Source organism: Micropterus salmoides, unplaced genomic scaffold (genome assembly GCF_014851395.1).
Source record: "Micropterus salmoides isolate LMB-PRFRI ecotype aquatic unplaced genomic scaffold, ASM1485139v1 Ms_hic_scaffold_3, whole genome shotgun sequence".
Taxonomy (NCBI): Eukaryota; Metazoa; Chordata; class Actinopteri; order Centrarchiformes; family Centrarchidae; genus Micropterus; species Micropterus salmoides.
In genome coordinates, this window is record NW_024042261.1 from 20,009,926 (window position 1) to 20,036,941 (window position 27,016).

General features: G+C 40.1%; 1 protein-coding gene and 1 long non-coding RNA gene across 5 annotated transcripts in view; both read left to right on the forward strand.

The window, feature by feature from the left end:
* Positions 1-1,877: 1,877 nt before the first annotated feature.
* Positions 1,878-3,897, forward strand: LOC119883359. Its single transcript, XR_005440628.1, has 3 exons — positions 1,878-1,997; positions 3,502-3,558; positions 3,640-3,897. It is a non-coding gene; the product is annotated as an uncharacterized LOC119883359 (long non-coding RNA).
* A 1,448-nt stretch (positions 3,898-5,345) lies between these two features.
* The window catches only part of gria4a (glutamate receptor, ionotropic, AMPA 4a), a 121,695-nt gene continuing 100,024 nt past the window's right edge, over positions 5,346-27,016 (forward strand). For all 4 annotated transcript variants that reach the window (XM_038693969.1, XM_038693965.1, XM_038693966.1 and 1 more), the window contains exons 1-2: positions 5,346-5,681; positions 8,393-8,551. In XM_038693969.1, coding sequence (XP_038549897.1) covers positions 5,588-5,681; positions 8,393-8,551 — 253 coding nt within the window. In that variant the 5' untranslated portion in view covers positions 5,346-5,587. The remainder of the gene's footprint in view (positions 5,682-8,392; positions 8,552-27,016) is intronic.

Sequence of the window (27,016 nt, forward strand, 5' to 3'; positions counted from 1 at the left end):
TGGTGGAGTAGGTCCGGGGCTGTTGGTCAAAAACTAAACCACACTGCATCATAAAGGCTTTGCACTGATCTAAATTCCCATCATACCTTTCTGGCGTCGGGACCCAAGGTTCCCGATCTACTGGGGTGCAAGGAGGTGAACTGGCTGGATCAGGTATAGTTGGAGCGGCCGGAGCTGGGGCTGGGGCTGGGGCTGCAGCTGCGGCTGGGGCTGCAGTGCCAATCTGGGTCTGCAGGCTGACAACACTCCTAGTTAACTGCTGTAATCCCTCCGTGACTTCCCAGAGAACCCGGCTGTGCTCTCCAAGTACATTCTCCTGTGTGATGCAGACACTGAGACAAAGCAGCAGTTAAACAAGGCAGGGGGAGGTGGCAGGGAGTCTCTTTCCAAGCAGTGGAGCGTGAGGGCTGGCTGGCTGGCGTGGCTGGCGTCGCAGAACAAAAACACACCAAGCATGTCTCACTCACCCAAAGGAAAAAAAACAAATCAAAACACACTCACTCAGTCCCAAACTCAGGTGAGAGATGCAGGGTTCATGACACAGACAGACCGACATTGCCATCCCTAAAGGCACAGGAATTTGGTCTTGATTATGAAGAAAATGCGCGTTGGGTTTGAGGCTCAATAACCACGAATCCTTCCAATATTTATGTTTTGGTGGTGAAACATGGCTGTTTCAACCATGATTCAGCCAGATTTGGCAGAGTCTTAGAGGCAGTTGAGATAGTTGAGTTGTTGGCACAGGGCCAGGTTGGCCATGTTATGTTTGAACTCGGCCAGTAGAGACTTGGCATTAGACTTGTAAATTTGTTCTCCAAACATGTACTGCTGTAATGCCATATCGACTAATCTTAATCTGATTAACACATTTTGCAGCAGGAAATGAGGGAACCAGTGTACAAAATGGGATTGCTCATCTGATTTGTCGAGAAATATCCAAATGAAAGGTAAAGATGTCTTTGTTAATCACCATCATATTGCCTATTTTAACTCAATATGGTTTGAGTCTAGAGTACAAAGCTAACATTAGAGTGTCAATTACCACCTGGCTATATGACTCTCAGTTGATGGTTCTTTATTACCAAGGTGGTATGTTGACTGTGAACTAGGTAATTGACGTTGGTCAATCCAGCAGGAGAGTATGCCTGGGAGGCAACGGATATATGGATGAATGGATTTAGATGTATTGGAGATTAGACATACTGTGAGATATGGGAGCAATATTTTTCTAGTGTGACATCATATTGAACAGAAAGGTGTGTCCTATGTGTGCATAAAGTTTAATCTTGTAACCACTAATTCCATGTGTTCAGTTAAACTGTGTAATAAGAAGATGTAGGTCATTCATTAGCTGTAGCATTATTTGCTTTTGGCAGCGCTGTATAATGAATTTATGCCCTCACTGAATTCTACAAAATCCTTGTTTTTGCTTAAATGTCTGCAGTTAAATAAAATAGTTTTAATCTTAACATTTTATAATATAGTGCATTAATAATGTGTCCAGGACCATTGTCTGCATTTGAAGCAATGGAAAATGTCATCTCTACAAAAAGGGCAATGCTAGAGATACTGGGTTTCAAGAGGAGACAGACAAATGATTTTGTCCTCCAGGTGCATCAACAGTGCTTGCAGAGGTTGCATGTTTGTAGGTATGTAAAACAAAGATTTTTCGGTTGTTGTCTTCTTGATTGATTGCTTGAATCTTTCCTTTATATCCTTACAGTCCCTGTCAAGGACAAATAATTATTCAAAACACAATTTCATGTCAAACAGACAATCAGGAATTCAACTGTTTATTTAATTGATCAATTTGTTGCTTGTACTGATCAGTCTATGGCTGGGCTTACACTCAAACATCCATTTAGACTACTCCTTTTACCTGAGCTGTATGTCTTTGGACTCTGGAAACTTAAGCACCTGGAAGAGCCCCATGCAAACCTGGTGACGGAACACAGCACCATGGACAAGATTCGCAGTCATGACCTTCTTCCTTTGAGGTATACTGGGGTATACTCATTTTCTACATTTTTCTCTTTCAAACACACTAGTAATGAAGCCACTACCTGTATATTTAAATTATATTTAAATGTACCTTCTTTTTAACTATAATGAAAAGAAATAATCTTCTGAACATTTACTGACTTAACTTTTGTCCTGAAGGGCTAGGACAAGAAAGAACACATTTATTTGGGTAGCATTGTTGATATGGGAGGGCAAATGAGTGTGAGTGTTAACAGTTATGCAACACTTTGACACTTTCTTGATTTTAGGTGCCTTGTTTTATACAAAAAAAGCATCTTCTTCAATAGATTTCTCTTTGTATTATTACTGATATGGATTATTGATGAAGCTCATAACGAATATGTTTTCAGAGATGTACTGATGTACTGTCAGAGGTTGACCATTAATGATGTCATGTGGAGTTCAACGAAGCATACCTCTGTAAAAATTCCCTTAAACGCCCACTAAGTCACCCCACTGTATAAGCTACATATTCCCATGGGGAAACCTTTGAAAATGTGTATACCACAACCTTCAGCACAATTTACATACTGTACATAGCTCGCTGGTTGTAAAACCTGAGGTCAGACTGAACAAGCATGAAAACACACTGCTAAGAAACATCAATATAAGGCATTACAACATTCAGTGAGCATTCATAAATAAGTAAGAAAACTGAGCCAATGAACTCCCTTTATGAGACATGTTGTTCAGAATTTTACATCTGCAGTGATTGTGAGCTAAAAACAAACTGCAGTGAAACACAATTACCAAATAAAAACAAGGAAATCATCACACAGAAGGATTAACCCTGGTCTACCAAGAAAAGTTTTGGGGAAAAAACTTTAGATGAGTTTCCTTGCACTGCATCCTGCATACTCCGGTAAGCTGGCTGTTGTGTAAAGCCAGTACAAAGTACAGGGGATCTATTATGGCTGCAGACCTTGTTATGTAGCAGCATTGCCAACATTTTATAGAAAGTTACAACCAGGTGAAAATGTCCCTACAATATGCTTATGTTTCTATCTGGAACAAATGGTGGACTATTCCAGCCAGAATTTCAACATGCCTGTAAGACTTGAAAGCATTTAAATTGTAAGAAACAGATCGTAATTTGACCTATCATTTTTACTTATAACACAACAACAACAAAAAAGAATTGCAGCGATAGCCTACACTTTTTTTCAAGAGACATTAAATAGTGAGTAAGCCCTGGCTCTACCAAGAGTAGGTGTATTTGCAGCATAATGCCAATGTACAGGCAATGATACTGTTTTTCTGAGGTGGTCAAGCACTTTCCCACTTCGCATTGCACACACACCGTCATTAAAGTTTGGTGTAACTTTCTGTATCTTCCTTTAGATTAAGCCTTTTTGGTACACACATTTATTCTTATGAACACAAGAAAATACATTTAAAAGTTGTTAAATTTTAGTTTAATGAATGCAGTGTCTGAAAATGTACTACATGCTATAGAACACATAAATATGTCATCCACAGCATGCACACTGATGTGCCATGGAGGCCAGTTGAAAGAGCCACAGTCTACAGCAGTAGGTGAGTTTACTAATTAGCACACCTCTACCCAGAGAGAACTAAATAATGAGAGTCTTCTTCTGGTATGGTGTTTGTTTTCAGCAAGGCCTGCCTGCAGACTCTGTGCTCTCAGTGGCACATGGTGTGAAAACAGTGAAGAGCCAGTTCCCCTCCTCGCCCTGCTGCCTGCATACAGCGCGGTTTAATTTCAGCACCATGGACAGAGTCCGTCAGTCTGGTACCCCTTGACAGCGTGAAGTTGAGAACGACTGGGTGCTGTGTTGTTTCAGTGCATTTAAAATTTGTCTCAACACATAACACGTACTTATCCTGTTGTACATGCCATTCCCTAATAAACCGTTAATCACACACACACACACACACACACACACACACACACACACACACATATATTATATATATATATATATATATATATATATATATATATATATCTTCCAAGCAGATCTCTAAGGCACTTCCACAGAAGATGGACGGTATAGATACACTTTAGTTGGGTGTCTTTAGTTAATAAAATCAACATTTAATTAATACTGAGGGCCATCCTTGTGTGTTACCTGGAGCTGGCAGTGTCCAAGTCTCATTTTAAGTAAATTAGCACCCTGTCTGTATAAGAACGTGTAATATAAAATGTAAAGAAAAAATGTTGAACTCGCTTTTTCCCCCCAGGCTATTTCATTTACTTCTATGCTCTGCTGCAGCCAACCGGGAAAACCCCTCAGAGATGGACAGACCGCATCTTTCACTGGGACAAGCCGTGAAGCATCCCTTTCGTTTTGCCATCTGGAAAAATGAAACTGTGCTCTCCACCGTGTAACTACGCGATCCCAGACCGTCTGTCAGTTTTACCGACCTGCTACCGGCAGGCTTGATAAAACGACTCTGGATGGGATATGGCTGTAACATAATGTTCTCTAACAGAATTCACTCCAGGCTATGATTGTCTTTCGCCGTTTTATTTTCTTATTTGAAGCTACACTAATCCTGGCTTTTATCGTTCTGTGTCGCTGAATGATCGCGTTTTCTTCTGTGGGTCTCTCTTCCTTTCCTTCCCCGTGGCCAGATGTTTATGCTCATGAGGTCGTGACGTTAAACATCCACAACGATGGTTTTAGCGGGTCCCCAGGGCGCCATCAGCGTCCCACAGTTGTAGGCGGCCTGGAGTTTCCCCTCTGTCAGCTAGCCTACACGCTGCTGCCTTGGTGGGACGCACCGAGTCTGGTTTGGACGCGGAGTGGACCAATGCGTCAGGATGACGATTGGGTTTGTAATGCAATTAGTTAGGTGCAGACAGAACCTCTCTGGCTTTCTTACTCTCACTTTAGTCTGCCTCACCAATCAAGACAACCAAAAGCACAACAGATCAACAATCAACCCCTTCTTCCCTTGAAACACTTTCTCTTTTTGAGCACATACATTTATGTTAAACATATTTATGTTAAACATAACTGACCGGGGAGCGTGGTGACAGCTTACCCGGGGGGGACCACGACCGCGAAGAAGTGCGCGCTAGCACACGCACGCGAATCCTTTGAATATTATGCTTTTCCCTACATGAACCCCGGCCAATCCTTATCAATAGACTACAGCTATGAGATTCAGTCTTACAGTAAGTTAAAGACGGCAGACAGGGAAAAGTGGGAGATAGAGAGGAGAGGGGTAGAGAGAGAAAAAAAGAGGGTGTGTGGGTGAGAGAGGGAGAGAGAGAGACGGGGCGCGCATGTCCAGTTCTTCCATGCAGACTGCTCTCCCAGCTCGCCAATCATTCTGGCGAGTTTCCCCACTCTTTTTCTCTCCCAGTCTTTACATGTGCACCGGACGCACAGCTCTCTCCCAAGCGGACACTGCAGGGGAAGAAACGAACGAGCCCACCATGGAATAGGAATACTGCTGGACAAAACGGGGGAAAAACCTCTCTCATCTTTCTTCTTTCCCCTTCTTTTCCTTGTCGCCTTTTTCTCTCTCAGCATCTCCCCCTCTCCCTCTCGATGTCTCTCAACAGTTTCTGAAGGGATTGAAGGAAAGAAAAATGAGGATTATTATATTTTCTTGGCACTTTCTCGGGGTGTATTCCGCCCTTTGGGGGCTGACGACAGGGGCTTTCCCCAGCTCAGTGCAGATAGGTGAGTTGGAGGATTACTGATTTTACGCACGGGCACTCAGATCTGACATCCTACACTGAATATTATTGGATTTTAGCGGGCAGCATTCCCCAAGAAAAGGGGGCGCACCGGGACCCCTTCCAAAACACAAAATCATCGCACAACTCTAGACATTCACACAGGAATGATGGAACAACAGAACAAACAAGTATAGAAATACATTTTCCATCTGGTGCATATTTTCCTTACTGCTTTTTATCCAAGATATTTTGCGTAAAGGGGAGATTGGCGTCTTTGTCTCTGACTCATGGTTTAAAAACGCAAACTAACTCTTTCACTCTCTCTTTCCGTTTACTATATTTGCATGTATTTTAAAAGCTGATTTGGGCTCATGAATGTTTCAGCGATCTTTTTCCCCTCTTGTCTTCTTCACTGTTTAGACACTGCAGCATTCTCTCTCTCTCTCTCTCTCTCTCTCTCTCTCTCTCTCTCTCTTTCTCTCTGCCCTTTTCCAGTTATCTTCATGTCAGTGCGGGAAAAACCTGTCTTTCAACCTGCCTTATAGATCAGAGATAAAGTTAACTAAATCTGGATCATCTTTGGTGTGCTCAGTGCATATGGACCACACAGGCATGGAGTTTCTCTTTTCTATCTCTCTTACACACACACATACATTCCTACAGACATGTGTGTGATAATGAATGCACTGCATCACTCCTTGTGGGGGGCAGCAGGGAGGTCCTATAATGAGATTCGGCTCCTTGACTCTGTCTCCTTACAGCTGCCAATAGACTTAATGCTCTAAATATTTCCTGTTTGACACACACACACACACACACACACACACACACACACACACACACACATATTTGCACAGGTTTTGCACATGTACAGTTTTCACATACAGTTATAAACATGCACACATACTGCATGCGGTGCACACAGCTGCAAATATGCATTCACATTCATGTGCAGCATGTGGGTGCACACTTTTACACAGGAAAGCATACATGTGCGTGCACACACACACACACGCATGCATGCACATACATACTATGAGAAGCACATGGGATCGTGCAGAAGCACACACAATGAACTCTTTCCTTCTCTCCCACCGATGGTCCTCCTCAAACACTCAAAAATACATACAGGATCATTCGGCTCTCCAGCAGTTCACTTGAGGAGTCATTTGCATATCTCTGCATTGCACTCAATGCATTGCATTGAGTGTAATGTCAGTGGAAGCACACACGGCACCTTTTTTTCTTTTCTTTTTTGCGTGCCTGTGCGTAAGAGAAACAAAGATTGACACAGATGAGAATGTTTGTGAAATTTCCTCGAGATACTGGCGCGTGTCATGTTGGGACATATCTAGACTCCTCACCTAGTTGAGTGTGTGAATGTGTGTGTGCACTAAAGTGGAGTTCAACCCATTTAACAGAAATCACGTTTTTATCCCCTTTGCACAATTCACCAAATCTAATGTGAGTTTGATGTAAATTAAACCACATTAATCATTGCAAAAAATATGCTTTGCACATTACCCACACATATTCAGGATTTGTTGTCTTTGTGTATGCATGTGTGTGTTTAGTGTCTGGCTTTGGTTACCATATCTACAAAAGAGAAATTCTAAGAAACACAGAGAAAGAAACAAGGGAAGGTAATGCAAACTTTGAACATAAATAAGACATGGACAGACACAAAGATAAGTGTTATGTGGTAAGGATTGCCTGTCCAATATGCTCTGCCTACACACTCCTCCCCTGTCATCTTTTCTCCCTCCCCCCCTTCTCTCTCTCTCTCTCTCTCCTGATGCAATGTCAAAGCTTCACAGTCTGCTAGTGTAATCCAATTCAGTTGAGTTGAGTCTGATTCAGTTAAACTTAAGTCACATCGGTTTATTTCAATTACTTTCATCCTACTGCATGAATCTATAACATTTACATAACAAACACATTTATATCAGTGGTATCTACAGCAGTTCAACAAAACAACACGTCTATTCAGGTAATTAAGTTTTAGACACAGAAGATGACCCTTATCTCTCTTTTCCACAAATATTCACATGTTCTTCCTCTCCCTCTTAACTCTGATATTTAGGGCTCTCTACTGTCAGCTTCACTGTTTCTCATCATCTCTTCTTCCCCTCTAATTCTCATTTTGTCAGATGGGCCATATTGAGGGATACCCTCATTTTTAAAGGCCAACTGACAATTAGCACTCACCTCCCTCTTCCTTTCTTTTTGCATGGCCCATGCTCTTCCTTTATTTAGCTGACACTTTCTGATTTGGCCTTCATCCTCTGTTTTCTTTTATGCCCTCTCCAACTCATTATCTCTTTCACTGCCTTCCTGTCGGCTTTGCTGTCGCCCTTTTCTTCTCCTCTCCTTTCTCCCGCTCTATTTTTCTTAGATTTCATCAATGAAATGCAGTGTGGGTATCTGTAAGTGCGTTTGTACTCGTGTTTATGTGCATTTGTGAGTGAGGATGTGCCGAAAGACAAATCACCTTTTGTAACAAGGCTAATGAAGATCTTGGTTTTTTTCTCTCTCTCCCCCTCCTCTGTTTTCTCTGCCCTCCCTCCCCATCTATCTTTCTTTCCCCACATTACTCCCTTTCTTCCTGTCTCTCTCCCTCTCTCACCATGCTCCCATCCAACCCCTCTCCACCCTACATTAACTCACTTCCTCTCCTCTCCATCATTTTCTTCTCCCCTCTGCCCTCTCTAGGTGGGTTGTTCATTAGGAATACTGATCAGGAGTACACAGCTTTTCGACTAGCTATCTTCCTACACAATACCAGCCCAAATGCTACGGAAGCTCCCTTTAACCTGGTCCCACACGTCGACAATATAGAGACTGCCAACAGCTTCGCCGTAACCAATGCATGTAAGTATTCAAACCTGTGTGTGTGTGACTGAAAATGAGGCTGAAGTAAATACATGCAACTGTTTTCGCCCTTTCTTTCTCTCCATCTCTGACATCCTTAATCGCTTGCTCTCGCCATGTTTGTTTTTCAGTCTCTATCTATTCTCTTCTGATCGCACTGTTGGATAGAGATGTATTTAATTAGGGACTCGAGTTGTTTAAAGGATCAGGTTGCATCTTCATTATCTGTGTTGAAAAAGTCTCATCTGCAACACTTGCTGTGCAGATTGTCATTTTGAAATGTTGATTTTAGACACTGTGAAGTACTTTTTAATAATGCAAGGCAAGGCAGTTTGAGGTAATGTCAGTGGTGCCAGCAATTATGGCCAATATGTTATTCATACTTTCGCTCCTCTATGTTATTTACACGTATTACCACTTAGCACTATCTATCCCATTTGCAAAAAAATTCAGCCTATTACAAATATAAACTTTGTCTCGGAACAGTTGCAGACAGTGATTAAAATGGGTCCTTTGTGTTCTGAACAGAGGGGAACAGTTGGTACTTGTGTCCTCTCTGATCTTTTGAAGGATGACAGCTATTTTTTTTTACCATCCCTCTCTTTTCTCTGGGAGATGAGATATAATCCTTTACACTCCCTCTTGACCGGGAAGCCTGCGAGAGAGTTTGTGATGTTTGTGCTTAACTAGTCAGTGTTAACAAGGCTATGCGGGCAGCCAACAGTTCAGAACTGCTCTGCATGCTACAGGTGTCTGTGTGTGTGTCTGTGTGTGTGTGTGTGTGTGTGTGTGTGTGTTTAAATATTAAAAATGGTGTACTGAAGGTTTCCATTTATCACGATACGTGCAATTTATTTTTTATGTTTATGTATTTTCCTTTACAAAAAGACTACTCATGTTGTGTCATAAAAACAATACCACTGTTCACAGTGTCTCAAAAATCTTAAAAAGACTTAGAAGAAGAATTATCTGGGTCTAGCCCTTGTTGACCATAGAGTCAGCACTACCCATTGAACATCTTTGTTTGGACTAGTTGAGGAAGTGTAACTTCTTTCCTTCAAAACTTGTGGAAAGCACTGCAATTTACTGCAAATGATCTATAATATTTTGTCATCACGGAAAAAAGATTGTTGACATAATCATTGTTAATGTTTCATCTGCTAGGACTGAGAGATGACCTTACATGGCAGGTTTGCTTACTCTAGCTTCTTGCTTACAGTGATAGAGCTTTGCTGTGACTGACGAAGTTGGGTTATTTGCTTTCTGACATCTGCTGGTTTATGCCACACTACTCTAAATGCCTTTGATGTTGATGTGTGTGTCTCTGTGTGTGCTTGTGTGTGTTGAGATGAACTAATCTCTAAAGGTCACCCTTGCTGTAATTCTCAGTGCCTGAGAGGGGACAAAGGTTCTTTTATAACTTGAAAGACCGTCATAAAGTTTTTTTAATACATGTAGCTGAGTTATTTGCAAAATTTGAGTAGTGGGGCTAAGCAGTGTGTGGTGGTTATTTTGATGAAGAGCATAACATGATGATAATATGAAAATCAGTTTATCTTGCTGTAAATTACAAATGTGTTCAGAGCAAAACTTTATGCACTGTCCTTACAAGCTGAATTTCCCTCATGGGTATCATATCAAATCATATCATACCCCATCATTAACACAGTCCTATGGTGCATCAAGCCTATTTTAGGGATTTTTTGAAGGGATTGCACTGTAATGTTTCACCTACTTATGCCATTAAAATTTAACAAATAGACCACTGGGGCTGTTAACTAGGCAGGGCGAACAAAATCAATACAGTATAATACAACAATACAGTACTTCTCCTCATGATATTACATCATTTTGTTTAACAAGATTCTTTAAATATCTGTAGGTTGTAAATGAAAGCTGATACAAGCTGCTCCATTGTCAAACAAGGCTTCTGAAAATGTCAAAGAAATGGTCCTCCAAAGAGTGCTTCTTGAATATCATCTAGCAATTGATTCATGTTGTGTTGCACATGAGTAAAATAAATTTTGACATTTTATATCCCTGGAGGGTATTATTATCGGATTTACCTACAGCCAAATGCAAGTCACATAGTGTCATAAATCCAAATGGTGTAATGCATTTTCAAAGGTTGTTTGTTTCCTGCCCCCTGTAGTGTAACCCCACATTAATGAATAGACAAGTTAATACAACCTACAATGATAGGAAAATTAATAGTTCATCTATTGCCTCCTACCCGCAAACATCATCACATGATGCGCACAATTTATCTCTGTTTTCTGTTAAGCTGTGTGAGTGGGAAGGTACACACTGAATACACATCCGGTAGCTTTCTTATAATGTCAGGGGAGAAGTATGAATTTTATTAGTGATGAGTAAAGGGCTGTGCTGAGGGGAAATATTGGCACAATCAGTTCTGAATGTACAATATTTATGCATACACTGAAGCCCAACTAACTAAGATGTGTTACAGTGGGTGTCTCGCTGCCTGCCTGTGGTTTAGTTATAATAAATTCATGCTGTGCAGCCAAACCTTAAAACCCAGATAACATTATTTTAACTTGATATCCTAAAGTTCTCATAGGTATCAAGTGTGTTTGACTAAATGTTGTAAAATGATGCACTATAATATTGCTGTTTGATTGATGTGGTGGAAATCTGAATATAAAGATTGAACACAAGCTTGTCTTTATAGATTTTATTTAAGCTGACTGATGAAGAGGGCGTTTCATGCTGTAAGTCTCTATAATCAGTCAGGCATGTACACAGAAACAACTGTGGTTAGCAGGTAGAGGAGAAGAAGGTTGCTTATCTGTTAGAACTGATTTAAACTGGATGTGTGGTCAACACAGACAGCTTACGCGACAAGTCAGTAAGGTCAGTCAGAGTGCAAAAGTTCAGCAATAAGCTTCCACACAACATAGTCACACAATAAAAGACACACAACAAAATTTTCAATTACAAAGAATGGTGCAGCCATAATTCTCTCACTATTATATAGGATAAAGCCAACAATATTTTTTATTATTGTCAAGAAGACCAAAATGGAGAAAGAATTTTACCAAGCCTAACGTTGCTAATCTATCCATCGTCAACCACATATCCTGCGTACAGGGTTGCGGGGGCTGGACCCAATGCCAGCTGACATTGGGCGACACAGATCACTAAAGTTAATACAATTTATCCTGAGGACAACATGAATGTCTGTACCAAATTTAGTGTCAATCCTTCCAATAGTTAGAAAAAAATGTAAACCTTATAGTGGCTCTAGACGAAAAGTCAGGTGATCAACAAAGTCAGTAAGATTCATTCTCTGGACACCATTGATATCTGTACTTAAATTCATGCTAGTTCATCCTTAAACACAAGTCAACAAGCCATGCTGTTGCACTGGCTGACCATGAACTTTGCCATGAACATGGCCGCTGTAGTTTATTTTGAGTCATTCTCATCTAAATACTGTGAATACTCAATATATTCACTAATGCACCAAATGTGTATTCCTCCATGGCTGAAAATAGTCCCCAACAAATGCACAATGGGTTCATGTTTTAGTAAAGTTTGCATAAAGCTACAGTGCCCAGCTGTTTGAGGAAACCCATTTAAAATTTGTGACCCAATTATGGGAAGATTTATGTCTTTAGTTGAAACAAATGAGCTTCGGGCTCAGAGAGGTTTTGAGAGACAGACTGACATATTGTTGGTTTTGGTCTTTGCAAATTCTACTTTGGTGTTTCTGCTCAGCTACCAACTGTCTTGCTGTTTGTCTTCCTCTCTTACCTGTGTGTCTTCCCACTTCCCTTTCCAGAGCTTATCTCTGCCTATCTATTGTCTCTCTACCTTTCTCTTACAGGTGTACACCCCCCCCACACACACACACACAAAAACTCATACAGTCATTGGGCCATTACAGTAGTGAAAATGAAGCTCTTCTATGTGAACTGTCTTCTCTCCCGCAGGCTACACATAACAACCATGACCACTTGACTCTATTTCTCTCTGTCCCTCCTCCTCTTTCTTTCTTGCCCATTTGCTTTCACACTTGTCACGTCTATCTAATTCTCCTCTGTCATTCTCCCACCTTGTCCCCTCATCTCCTCAGATTCTTTCTTGCTTTTTCTGCTCCTCTGTTTTTTGTCATGTTTTGCCATCTCTCCCCTCCACACAGGCGTGGTGAATGGATCTCTAAATTAATCCCTGACTCTTGCTCTGGGTGGTGAGCAACGCTCCGCATTAGAATAGGGAATTCTGCCTCTGACCTTGGCTAGTTCCTCTCTATTCTAGTATTCAGGAAGCGTGAACGGATCATAAAAATCCCTGGTCCCCGTCGTTTTCCCTATTCACTGAGGAATACAACCCATTTCCTTGTCCCAGGGTCACATTCCATATATCCTGTCTTCCTTGGTTTTTTCCTATGTGCACATGCATACATGTGTGTCTGTCTCTTTTGTACTATATAGACAGGTATGCATAGGTGTGTATTTATGTCTGACTTTCTGTATAAATGTGTGCATGTGTGTGTCTTTTTGATGTGCCTCAGCCAGAGAAGAACACTATTCCACTGGGCTCACCCCTGCTTCTCAATTCCCTGGTTTATAGAAAATAATGCACATGGATTAGCATGACCAAAAGCTGCCATGAAAAGTGTGTGTGGTGATATTTCTGTCCATATTGAATGCATGTATGCATGTGTGTCACGGAGGTGCATGGGCACATATGAATGTGACTGTGTGTGTGTGTGCGCAGTGAAAGGAAATTGCTGAGACTGAGTGTGATAAAGATAGACAGAAAGTGATAAGGTGAATTAGGGATGGAGGAGGAAGAAATGGAGAGGAAAGGATTGTAACAGAGAGGTGGTTATGCCTGGTTTGTGGTGACGGCGGTAAATGTGATTCTTGATATGTGGGATAATACTTCTATTTTAATTAATTTCATGTCCAGAGCTAAGACAAATGATAAATGCTTCAATTCTGTTCTGTACCTACTATACTACAGTAATGATAATGATGATAATATGTACTGTGGTGTAATAGTTTAGGTGGTTGATTATTGCTTTGATTCATCCCCTCTAAATTTGTCATCTTGAGTTAATATAGATTATGTCTATAGTGAATCATTAACAAATCAATATTGTATTATTGGCTGCCACAGATTTACATGCAGGTTGCACCTGATTATCTTTGCAGCCATACTGAGTCAAACTGTTTGAGTAAGAATCTCCATGAGGTGTCACTCTTGTTTTGCCCCTCTGTTGTTAGGAGTTAAAGGAGCTATATGTATTCTTTTAATGAAATCACTTATCAGTTAATCACTTCTTTATTGCCTATATGTTAAAGAGTCACATAAAAATGAACCATACGCCTGCTTTCTCTGCCCCTTGGAACAGCTTTTATGCTGTGTCCTGTATGAAGAAATCATGTAGGATTTTATGCATGTGTGCTCCATAGCCTCTTGCCTACTGATTTTGAACTCCACAGCACCAACACCGCAGTTAACAAAATAGAGTCTGCTAACACCAAAACATGACCAGCACAACACAGAATCCAACACAAACTCCACGTAAGGATAAACAACAACAAAAAGGTTTGCTTTGGATATAAAAACTGACACAGAGTTGGCATTCATCCTAATAGACAGGTAAACTCACATTACTGCAAAGCATGTGAAATATATTGTGATTTTGTGCTTTAGTTGGCTCAAGTTAGATAACATTAGCTTGCCGGCTAACACCAACCAGTTGCTAACGTTATCCGTTGCAAAATACTAGTTGAATGTAGGGCTGAACATAACGATTATTTTTTAAAATAGTACCCAACTGAGACTAGTAAGGGATTGAACAAGCATGCTTCCTCTAAAGAACACATGAGGTGTGAATCTGTGTGGAAAGAATCCAAAGGACGCAGACAGACAGGTACAGAGATCAGCACTCTTGTCCACGCAGACCAGCTGGTACGTAATAGATATTATATATCGGCTATTATTGATATGATTGAGTTTTTAGCTGTAAAACAAACTGAAAACACTGGAGTTTTTCTCTCATTATTTGAGTATACTTTGAGAAAATACCATCATCTGGCTGAAATAACCAAATCCATCCCTCGAAATGCAACATATACAAGCCATGATGTGCAAAACGAGATCATCCAAATGATGAGCTCCATACTGACAAATTGTCACAGAGATCGGGGACTTGTGGTACACCATCAAAGTGGACGGGACCCACGACCCTGCAGATCAAGAAAACATTTCAATAGTTGTGCGTTATGTTGATGAAAATTATACAGCATGTGAATGTTTATTAGTCATGGCTACAGACGAAAAGGGGGATGCGGACACTCTAACGACAACAATAACTGATGAGTTGAACAAAATCGGACTCAGCACTGACAACAAACTCCGTGAAAGTACACTTCCTCCGGATGATGGAAAATGTTAACCAAATTCAGCGGTGCCCTGCAAGGAATGCCCAGTGTGCTAACTGCCATGACAAATGCTGTGACACTGGGCGCATCAACAGCTATGTGCGAAAATTCATTTTCCACACTCAAAAACATTTATTCTGAACACAGGCGGACCATGCTTTATAAACGGATAGCCCATCTCATCCAACTTGGCTTCGAGAAGGACCTTACCAGGAGATTCAGAATGGAAAGAGAAACTCATGAGGAGATTCCACTCCCAAAAACATCAACTTCAACTGTATTAAGAACATGAGTTGGCCAGTTGTTTTTATTACTCTTCTTAAGTTGCACCCGCCGCGGTGTAAATTATGCATTTGACACTGATATACAATATGTGTGTCATAGTTGATTATGCATAGTTGATTTAAATCTTAACTTAAGATTTGTGACAGCTAGGCTGGTATTATTGGAAGTTGTCTTATAGCATGCTGTGTTCACGGAACAATGCAGGCCAAGGCTGTAGCTGTAACATGACAAAGGCCCATCTTCATTAGCCGAAATATGATTGGGCAATAGGCTAATTGTACTTAGGATATTGAAATCGCTATGAAACTGTTGTAGCAATAGTTGAATCTGTAGTGTACAATCAAAGAAAGACAGTATGTCATAAAAACAAGGCACCAGACCTCATCTCTCTGTTACTGTTAACAGTTAATGAAAGAGTGTAATCACAGCTATTACGGGGAATTAAAGCTGATAATGTATAATTCATGCACCTTGTGTTGCAGTGGTGCTATAAACAGGTCAATGTGACACTATAAATTACACTATGAATAAAAATCTGTGCCTTAGGTATGTACGATGGGACTTCCATTAATCCCCACTATAAATCCAGTTTAGGTTAGGTAGTTACTTTTACACTCTTACATTATATGGATGATTTATACCATCAAACAATTATAAATCTTCTGTGGCTTTCAAGCGGGAAGCTTCCGGTCAGCGAACTGATGCGAACGCGGAAGTCCCTTAAAGAGGTAGTATTATGCTCATTTTCAGGTTCAAAATCTTATTTAATGGTTGTACCAGAACAGGTTTACATGGTTTAATTTTCAAAGAAACACTGTATGTTTTGTCATACTGCACATTGCTCATCTCCTCTTTTCACCGTGTGCTGAAGGCTTCGTTTTAGCTACGGAGTGATACATCTTGTCTCTAAATGATTTTTGTTGGGAGTTGCACATGCGCAGTTCCTAGATAAGGGCTACTAGCCAATCAGAAGCAGAGAACAGCAGGTCAGCGAAAGGCCGGTAATAGCCAATTAGAAGCAGAGAAAGGCGGGTCAGCGAAAAGAGGTAAACAGCTTCGATTCAACTGTAGGCTACATGTTGCTTACCAGCTTGGCAATATGGACTGGAGCAAGAGTTTCAGAGTGGTGAGTTATTAATCTGTAACAAAAGTATCTTTCATCCATAAAGTTTTAACTGAGCTCTGTCTCTACATCACAGTAACAACTTCATGTCCATTGACTGCTTGGAGGGTGTCGTGGAAATTGTATTCCTGGTGAGAGGTTGAGCAAATAATTGAGTTACAACGAACCGTTGTCTTTGAAGAATTTATTTAACAAAAGAGAAAACAGAGAAGTACTACAACAAAATCAGCTGGACCAGAGGTTCAGTCACTAACGTCTGGCCCAGAGCAAACAATTGCATGATCATTTACACAGTCTGAGCATCTATGTTTTGGGGAACAAAAGGTCCTTGGGACCAGTCAAGGAAGGAGAAGAACAGCTAGTGAGGAAAACAATCAACAACCCCACATCCCTGACCTAAACCCCACACATGTGGACAGACTGGAATAAGAAGAACAATAATAAAGATGGAACAGGTTAAAGATTTAAAACAATATATAAGACCTAATGAAAGGAGAAAAATAGCACTCTTATAAGTACTTGCATAAAAGATGATAAGTGTAGGAAGAAAACAATTTTCTGCCCTTACAGAGGGTAGCTAGTGTTTGGAAGGGAGAGGAGAGGTGTGCTGCAGCTCACTGTTTTTCCACCGGTGTTTTTGAGGGCGTGTCGGAGTAGTCGCTCAGTGAGCATTATGACACGTATTTTCAGTGTGACGTCACAAGAAAGGGAAGTAAAGGCTGGACTACAAACGAGCTGTTTTCAGGCAGTTCAGAGCAGTGTTTTCTGTGGGAGATGGGAACTCCCTTTGGGGTGGACTTTGGGCTTTTTCACTTTGCAAACCTAGTACATGCACAAAAAAGATATATAACTCAATAAAGGAGAGGGGAAAAGCCAAAAACCATAATACCACCTCTTTAAACTTGCATTCCATCGAACGGCCAGTAGGAGGGCGACTCTTCTGGTTGCAAAAAGATGTCCGGTTCTGTTAAAAATAATGGTAAAATGACCCTATACGCCTGTCTAGCATTAACATTTTGTAGATACAAGACATGCGTTTTTTTAATGATATATGATCCTCAGCCACGTTTATGAAATATGTTTCTACGTTAGTAGGTTCCCTTTTAACATAATTCCAATCCATATGTTTTGTGATATAGTGTCTTATCTGTAGATATCTGTATAGGTCACTCGTGGGAAAATTTGTCCTGCAATTGGGAAAAAGATTTGAATATATTTTCGTCAAGTAGCTGATTAATTATTTTCAGTCCTCTTTCATTCCATCTTTTATATGCAATATCAGACATGGACGGGAGGAATCAATATTTCCTAGGATGGGCATGGCTCTTGACAGGGCCGCCGCCCCCCTTGTTCGCTTTTGTATTATGACCCTACTTCTCACCTGAATAATTATCTCAGTAAATACTTTGATTATGAGTTTATGGTCTCAATCGCTAGTCTCAAGTCTTCTTCAATGCAACATGATGTTCATTTAGTGACGTATGGTCCCGTTTAGAGGAAAATAGACCATAAAGCAGAGTATGCTTCAGGGCGGGATCTACAATTGACAAGTCGTTACCATGGCGACCTGTCAATCAGGCTAGAGTAACATGTACGCACGGCTCTGTGTAAATTTAACAGCACTGATGAAAAAGCTTATTAGGAGTTGGCTGTTCACTTTCTCTGATGAGTACATTTAGTTTTAAGTCTGTTGTTTGCTAGACAAAGTTATCAATCCTGTTAAAATGGCAGTTAACGTGAATTACAGATGCACCTAGCTAAGCAAGCTAGCTAGCTTCGCACACGCCCATTAGCTCCACCGTCTCGTCCAAATATGGTCACATCCGGTGCCGCTGGTTGCAAAAACTGAACATGGCAGCGCCCTATGAGCCAAACTCGAGGCTTCAAAACGGCAGTCCACAAACCAACAGGTGACGTCCACTTCTTATATACAGTCTATGGTGGCTTTACAATTCTTGCAAGTGTGATTGTAAAGCTTCACGTAGCTCAACTTCAGTTGAACCAACTTCAAACTGATCAATCACAGTTTGAGGTTGGTTGCCATCTTAGTGCCTTTGTTTTTCTAGTGTGACCCTTCCCGTGTTGCCAAGAAAATTACTGCTTTTCCGCAGACTGATTTATTTGTTAATTGAAAAAGTGTTAATACAGTGATGACCACTGATTTGATTAAATTGATTCCTGGAACACTCAGCTACAACTCTGCAACACCCACCCACACACACAAACACAAATACATTTTTTTTTACACACTCTCTCTGACACATATACATATTTATTTGCCAACGTGTCTGTATATTTCCAACTTCTCACATGCACTTCCTCACCTTTCTCCTTTCTCACTTCTTTCATTAAATGGCTCAGTCATCTTGTAGATGATTTGAGACACTCAATAATAGCACTGTACCATCATCTTTACTGGTGACATTTTGCATGGTTATATGTCTTCTTAATGGCCATACTAGGGGAAATAGAGTGAAATAACATCTGGAACTCTGGCAAGGCAGGGAGATTAATATGTGGCAAGCCTTCGTTTATTCATGTTACTGGCATACTGAAAGTGCCGGATCACTCTGAAGGCGCCCTAAATGCTTTTCCTGGCACCAAGACACATTAACTGATTCAGTGTTAATACCATGGCGGTAATGAATTAATTTAATTAACACTTCTCTCATTTACAGGTACCTTTACTGGAGCATTGTTTTGTTAGTCACCAGTTAGTAACAACACTGTAATTTAAATGTGTTATATATATTCCTGAATTAAAGTTGAAACAGTCTAGTAGTACAGAGCAATAATACATACATAGATGCATTGCAGCTTTGTTGTTATTTTTGTGAGCATACTGTACCTTCCATAATGTCATTAGTGCTGATCCTGCAAGCTTTACAGATGGTAGATCTACTGATCAAGAGTTTCAAATCTACCTCTTGAATTACGGCTCTTTTTTCATCCAGTCAAGTAAATTTGGCAGACACACAGTAGGTGTATGTGCATATATTTGAAATAGCAAACTAACTGCTTGAAAACCACCACTTTCACAATGTATTTGGGGTCAACAGTATTTTTTCTTACTTACTGCAGTTGCACTAAATTGCACTAGGCATTCATAGTAATGACCTCAGTGTTTCCCACAGGATTTTAAGAGACTATGGTGGGTGGGCCTCGGACCCTTTACTTTAAAATTTGTACATTTTAAAGTAAAATGCAATAATTTGGTGCAAAATTAAGAGGCTATCTATGAAGAACTTTGTATGCTTGTAAACAATTTTGTGCTCTAATAAACTATTTGATTATAAACCCATTGTATAGCTATAAATGGTGATGAAACAGCAACAAAAGTCAACTAATTTATTTAATGTTTTTCCAAAAAACCCTAAATCAAAGAATAGAAAATAGAATAAGTAATTTCCCGAACATGTTGTTGTTGTTTTTTTACTTTTAATGGACACTGTGAATATAATCCAATTAATCTTATTTCCATACTGTATAGACGCCTTAGTTTGAAAACCGGACGTTGTCACATTTGTATCCTCTCCTTAAATTGATCAAGTCCGACAATGTTTGATAAATAATGTTGTATGTGGCGTAACATAAAGACTTCACAGTCTCTGTTCAGGTAGGACTCTCATACTGCAACACTTGTCTTTGTAAAGAGAGAAACTGAGAGGATAAAGTCGCTAACCTGCATGTCAGCTCACTCTGGGCCGTTTCACTTACCATAAAGGCTTGAATACGTGTGCACTCCAAATTTAGGTGCAGCTAGCTTAATCGCCTTCTCACAAACGAGTGACAGAAACAGACTGATAACATTACCGTAGTTACCTCGAAAAAAAGTGGTTGTCTCTAGTCGAATGCCAAAGTGTGCGAGCGTGCGAGCTTACAGTAGCGCTGAGCAGCGGCTCAAAACACAGCGTTAGAGGTCTGAAATGTAATTATGAGATGTGTAAAAATATTTTCGTTTCAATTTGAGACTATGGGGGGCTGCCATATTTTTTGGACTAATCGTGGTTTGGTCTTGTATCGACTACATCTAATTTTACAAATATTAAGGAGTTGTTTTTTTCATGCTAAACTGCTTTATAAATTACGCAGACTAGAAACATTTGTAAGATTGTATTGTTAAGACCGAAACCACCATTGCTTTTAGGATTTTCTCATAATCATTTTATTCATCGGACGACAAAGTCACCACTAAGTCTGCTGCTTATCTACCACCCAAGCTTTCCTCCTTCTGGTACTGCTAAGTTTCAGATAGTGTCCCCATAACCATAGTAACTCACTCTCAATCCTGCCTGCAAGTGCATGGTGCGAGAGGAGAGGGTTCCGAGCTGCATGAAAGGGAATACAGTACATTAGCCTACAATGTAATAGACTTTGTATATTTCTCAATTTGCCCTTGATGGTCTGAATAACTCACTAGATTTGTCACTAGTCACTGTTTAGAAATAAAGTTGCTGAAGGTCTGAAAAAGGTGGGCAACGGACCAAACCACTGTGAAGCATATGAGGGGGAGGACATAATCTTTCAAAACTTAAAAATGCATTGGACTCGTAGTCTCCTAGTAGAGAAAGTGCGCTATTAACCTTTTGTGTACCAAATACACTGACTAGACATTGACGGACAACAGTGGTTATATTTTAAGTTTTGGAAATTATTCTTAGAGACAATTCAATAGTTGCTGGATATTGGTAAGAACAAATACCTAATGTCCCTATCAAATTCTACTTTCAACTTTCCTTTTAGCTTAAATTGCTCAGTCATCATGTAGATGTCTTTTAACACCTTGTTGGTCCTTCATTCTATTCTGTTTGGGTCAGTCAGCCACGTAAACACAGTAATAACTGTAATTTCACATCTATTGGAAGCTTTGTGCACACATGAATACCCCTCACCACAGTATTAGTTTTCACATTTTGTAATTTTCCTTTATTCACCAGTGATGACCAAATGCTGAACAATATTTTGTGTTTGTGTGTGTGCGTGTGTGTGTGTGTGTGTGTGTGTGCGTGTGCATACGTGCTCATGTAGAGTGGTGTAAGTGCTCCCTGAAGAATTGTTCTGTTGCATCATTTTATTCTAGCTTCGGCAGTAATGACCAAACAGCAAGCAATATTATTATGCCATGCAGCATGTTGCAATGCATCCGCACATTTGCTCCAGGTAATCTGATTTCATTTAGTGGTACAATAAAATAGACTGCTTTCTGGTGTGTCTCACTTCTTTCATTAAAAAGTTCAGGGAGTAAAACTGACATCTCACTGCAAGCAACAGTGAGAGGGTTTTATAAGGGCAGTAAATGTTCTTTCGTTCACAGATAGTGCTGAAGGCTGTGAGGCACAGGCATTATATGTAATATTTGTCTACTATGACCATATTTTAAGTATTTTTTTGTTCTTTATTGCTAATTGTGCAATAAAAACAGGGTTGGTGTTGCCTATTATACAGTATCATGTTAACGTTTCAATCCTTAAGATTTCAGCCCAGGTAGGTTAGGTGACAGCCATTGGTAAAAGCAAGTGCAGTTTAATACAGCAAAAACACAGCTACTTTGTCAAAAGTGAAACAGAAGAGCAACTATTGTAACTGTTGTACTGGTGTATCCGTTACCATTCAAACAAACTCATGTGTTTTTAGTAATAAAGAAGTATCAAAATTTGATTTAATGAAAATCTTAAGTTGTTTTAAAACAATAATGATAGCTGGGTTTGTATATTAGGAGTAGCTTAGGCTATGTGAGTTATGTTATGAGTTTTTTGGCAGTATTTTTGCACAGATATTTGTTAGCTATAGATCTGAAAGACAAAAAAACTAATGAAACAGCATTTAGGGAATCATACTGATACTAAAGCTGCACTGAAACTCATATTAATGAAATTCCTTTTTGTAGGTCTGCATTTTCTTCAGGCAAGACGAGACACAGCAAGAGAGTCTTATTGCAGGTTTTACAGACTACCAAGCCTGAAGCTGTTTGAGTAAAACCCTCCCACAACATGCTGCAGTGTTTTGTCTGGTTTAGCCAAGTGATATTAAAGTAACAATCAGAAAGACATTTGAATTAACTTGCTGTGGTCAGATGGGGAATGTCAGTCAGGAGGATGGAGTTAGTTTTATTTCAAGTAAGTACGATATTATCTTGCCTGTTTGTTCAAGCCTCAGTAGTAATGAACAGTGAATAATATTATAAGACCACGCAGTGTGTTTCATTGAATAGCCACATTCCCTTCAGGTAATCTGACTTCACAGGGATAAAACGCAGACTGTGTCTCTTTAACCCACACACTGACCCACACCTACACACTTTTACACGCACACACCATAAGAGCCTCAACAGCCTCTGTCTTTCTAATGTGTTTCATTAAGACCTCTATTTTCCCACTGGGCATGATAGCGGTGCTGCAAACAGAAAAATGTCTGTTTCCTCTGTTTGTTTTTCACGCAATGGCGTTTGGAAGATGAAAAGCATGAGAAGAGATGACAGCGGATTTTAAGTGTTACCCGTCGCCTTAGCAAAACACAGGGGTGTTTACTGAATGGAGCCATGTACGCAGTAATTGTCTGTGACGTCTTTTTGTTGTTGTTCACTCTCTCGGCTTAGATGTTGTTGTTTTCATGTTCTGATCAAAGGATTTCCATTTGTCTTCCTTCTCTTCTCTTTCTCTTCTATTCCTCTCACTTTGCCTTTTTTTACGCTTATAAGCACAAGCATGCACTCATGCATAATCGCAAACACAACCATGGTGCTTTTCTGTTTTCTTGTTTTTCTGCTTCTCCTCCTTTCTTTATTTTTCACCTTCAGTTTCCTTGAGTCAAGCTCACCGTTTATCTTTTGTTTTCACCTTACTTACAGTATTTCCTTACTCACAGTCTTTCTCTCTCTCTCTCTCTCTCTCTCTCTCTCTCTCTCTACCTCTCTCTACGTCTCTCTCGCACACCCACCTCTGTCTGTCATTGCTCTGTCTCATTACACATTAGCTGTTAAGTGGCTTTTGGTGTGGGACAAAAGCTGACATGTTTGCAGAGCAGAGGTGGGAGTAAGTCACATATGTCCAGGTCACAAGCAAGTCTTAACCTTCAAGTCCCAAGTCAAGTCATATGAAATTCTTAGGAATTCAGTTTGTTTAAATAGTTTAAGAGAGGGGGCAATTCAACTGTATGATCATTTTGTAAGATGTAGTGAGTGTTTCTGTTCTAATTATACACAAAGGTTTTCTATTATTTAGTCTACAATTGGCTTCACTGATAATTGAAATGGGGTAGAAAATAGAGTAATAGAAACACATGTTAGTAACGGTAACCTAAGTTTAAACACACTAAGTAATATATTTTTCATTTCCACTTGAAAAATGTTGCTAACAAATGCATGCAGAAAAAGCTGGGACTCATTAGCTGGAAAACACTTGGGGCCACAGCATAAAGCCTTACCCACGAAATAATAGGGGCTGGCGCTTCCTTACAGCCAGGGGCTGTTGTAGGCCGTGGATGGGACATGTGAGTTCCTATTGGGTCGAATTAGGTGTCAGTCAAAAGGTCAGAGTTCAGCAGCTAATTTGAATACAGATGTCGCATTTGTTTACATCCAAATTGGAGTTAATACGGTTATAATGACATACGAGCCACGTCTACAGGGCAAATATAAAACGATGCAGCAGCAGTCCCTGGGGATTTATTGATGGAATAATGTGTTTTGGACTAAATGTTTTTAATGGATTTGATCGTCTGGACCTTTGACAACGTAACAAGACCACTTTTGTTGGCATATAATTAACCGGTGGATTACTATGAGGCTTCATAGGTGAGTCGCGTCAAGTTTGATTGTACTGGTTGGTCTGACAGAGGCGCTGTGGTGATTGGATCTTGAAATGGTTTGCATTGGTCGAATCACAAGGATTTTAGCTTTCAAACTGTGTATGTAACGGAGTATGAACTTAACATAGCAGTCAACAAAAGCTGTCATCAGTACCTGTTACCACCAGGAATGTTAAGAGGTTTTCACATAAAGTTACAAACTGTAGCCAAACAACTGGGTGTAGCTTAAACTTAATGCTAGATTTTTGCCACAGTCACGTAACTTACCAATCTTTATAGGTTCTATATTGAACACAAACATTGGAATGAGTGAATACAAGTATTTAATAAAAAAAAACAAGTAATTTTCAAGTCATCTGTCTCAAGTTTAAGTCTCAATTCATGAATACCAAGTCAAAGTCAAGTCGAGTCTTTTGTCTGCTTTAGTCAAGCAAGTCTCAAGTCTTCAAATTTGCGACTCGAGTCAAGTCATGTGACTCGAGTCCCCCACCTCTTATGCAGGGAGGGTTCCATTTTAACAACTGAGTGAAGCATCTCACTTATATTCAATCTTTGCATTGCACATGCACAGCATCTAGGTTAGCACTACTAGCCAATTAGAGGCAGAATTGGGAAGGCCCTGACAAGCAATGTAGTGTGATCCAAAACAAAGTTTCTTCAGCCGGTAACCATGGCTTCGGTTCAGCCACGCATGTTGAAGCCTGTGTCTGATCCCGATACACAGCCAGAACAACCTAAAACAGCTTTGTTAGACTGGAGCATGATTTTACAGAGTGATTATTAACAGTAAGTTATTTATTTGTAACAAATAAGTAAAGTTTCAGCTGCCGCACTTTTCCTCCAAGCTATCATACTCTTAAGCTCAAATTCATCCTCAGCACTGCTCCATTGATTATAGTTTATATCTGTTTACCATTTTTATAATTGCTTCTGTTTTAATGTATATTGTCTGCTAAGTAGCAGGATGGAGTTACAAACTCAATTTCACTATATAACCTGTTCTATTGTGACCAATAAATGTACCTACCTACCTACCTTTATGTCCACACTAGCCGCTAAGCGAGCATTATGACACCTGTTAAATAGTGACACAGATAGGTTACGAAAGTAAAGGCTAGACTACAATCAAGCTGTTGATGGAGATGGTAACTTTTGGCTTTTTCATTTTGCAAACCAATAACATGCACAAAAAATATATATATAACACAATACCGGAAAGGGAAAAAAGCCTTAACTAGCTTTAAATTGCACTGTTTTACTGCAGTACTTTTGATTTGGATATTCTTCTAACTCTCTCTCTCTCTCTCACACACACACACACACACACACACACACACACACACACACACCCTTATGTGTTTGTTTCCATAGATTTATGATGTGGATGAAAGGAAGGGCATTAGTTAATATTGATGAGTGCTGCCACTCAGTCCTTCTCACCGGCTTACTTAGAGATGAGAGGCATGACCTTTATACACACACACACACACACACACACACACACACACACACACACACACACACATGCACACACACACACACACACACACACACACACACACACACACACACACACAAATGTGTGCGCCCACACACTTACACTCACAAATGCACACAAACATTCAATTTATTCATTATTGTATTATTAAAGTTTAACTATTCCCACTCTGTGCCTTTAATAGGAGAAACCTAGGATGTGTGTGTGTGTGTGTGTGTGCGTGCATGCATACCTGTTTGCTCATCACAAACATTAAGATTCTCCCAAATCTCAAAGCCAATGTCTGCCTTGAACCAGTTCATCCCTAATGGCCCATTGGTATTCAGTTAAGGTAATAGATTCCAAGGTAACCAGCAGGTAATTCATCACACTTACAAATAGACAGAATAGGAAGCAAAAAAGCTATTAAAACGATCAGAGCAGGAACTAGGTTCATATGGAAATAGAGGAAAATAATTCATTATGCACTGGCGATTATCACAGGGGCAGAAACACATAAAGAGGCAGGCATGAGCACATGAGCACTCAGCAATGTAGTTGAAGCAAGTCATCTTAACCTTTATGCTAGAGAGAGACATGGCTGCTGTGTATGGTTGGATGTGTTTGTGTGTTTACCGGCCTTACAGAGGTCAGTCTCTTTCTGACAGCACTGGTATTTATCTCCTTAAGCTCACTGGTTTATCTGTGTGTGTTCATGTGCATGTGTGTGTGTGTGTGTGTGAGAGAGAGAGAGAGAGAGCACAAGTGTGTTTGTCTATCTTTCGAAAGTCACATCACGGTTTGCCCACTCACATTCTGGCTCTTCTTGTTGAGGTAGTGCATCAAATAGCATACACACACACACACACACACACACACACGATCGATCTCGCTGTTCAGACACTCACAGTGATGGATGGATACTCCCTTGCTTCTATTTTTACCCCTGAGCACTCTGTGTGTCTGTCTTCTTATCTTCACAAGAAGCCTATGGAAACATGAAGAAAATCCCTTCATCCTAATTAAAACCTGTATGTGTGCAGCTGGAGGATGTTTGTGATTGTCTGCACTTCAATGACTAGTGTGTTTTTCACGCCCAGCAGTTTTTTTCCCGGCTGAGCCACAGCATCCTCACTTAGCCTACTGAGGCTGCATCCACACTACTACTTTTTTTTAAAAAAAACGTGTTTTAAAAGTATGATCTCCGTCCACATCAGCGTTTTAGCTACATATCAGAATTGATCTCTGTCTATATTAAAATGATTGAAAACACACATCTGGTGGCCTTTCACGTACACTGGGCATGCAAAAAACTTCTCCGTTTTAGGTCTTTGGATTCGTCGCTTAATTCCGGA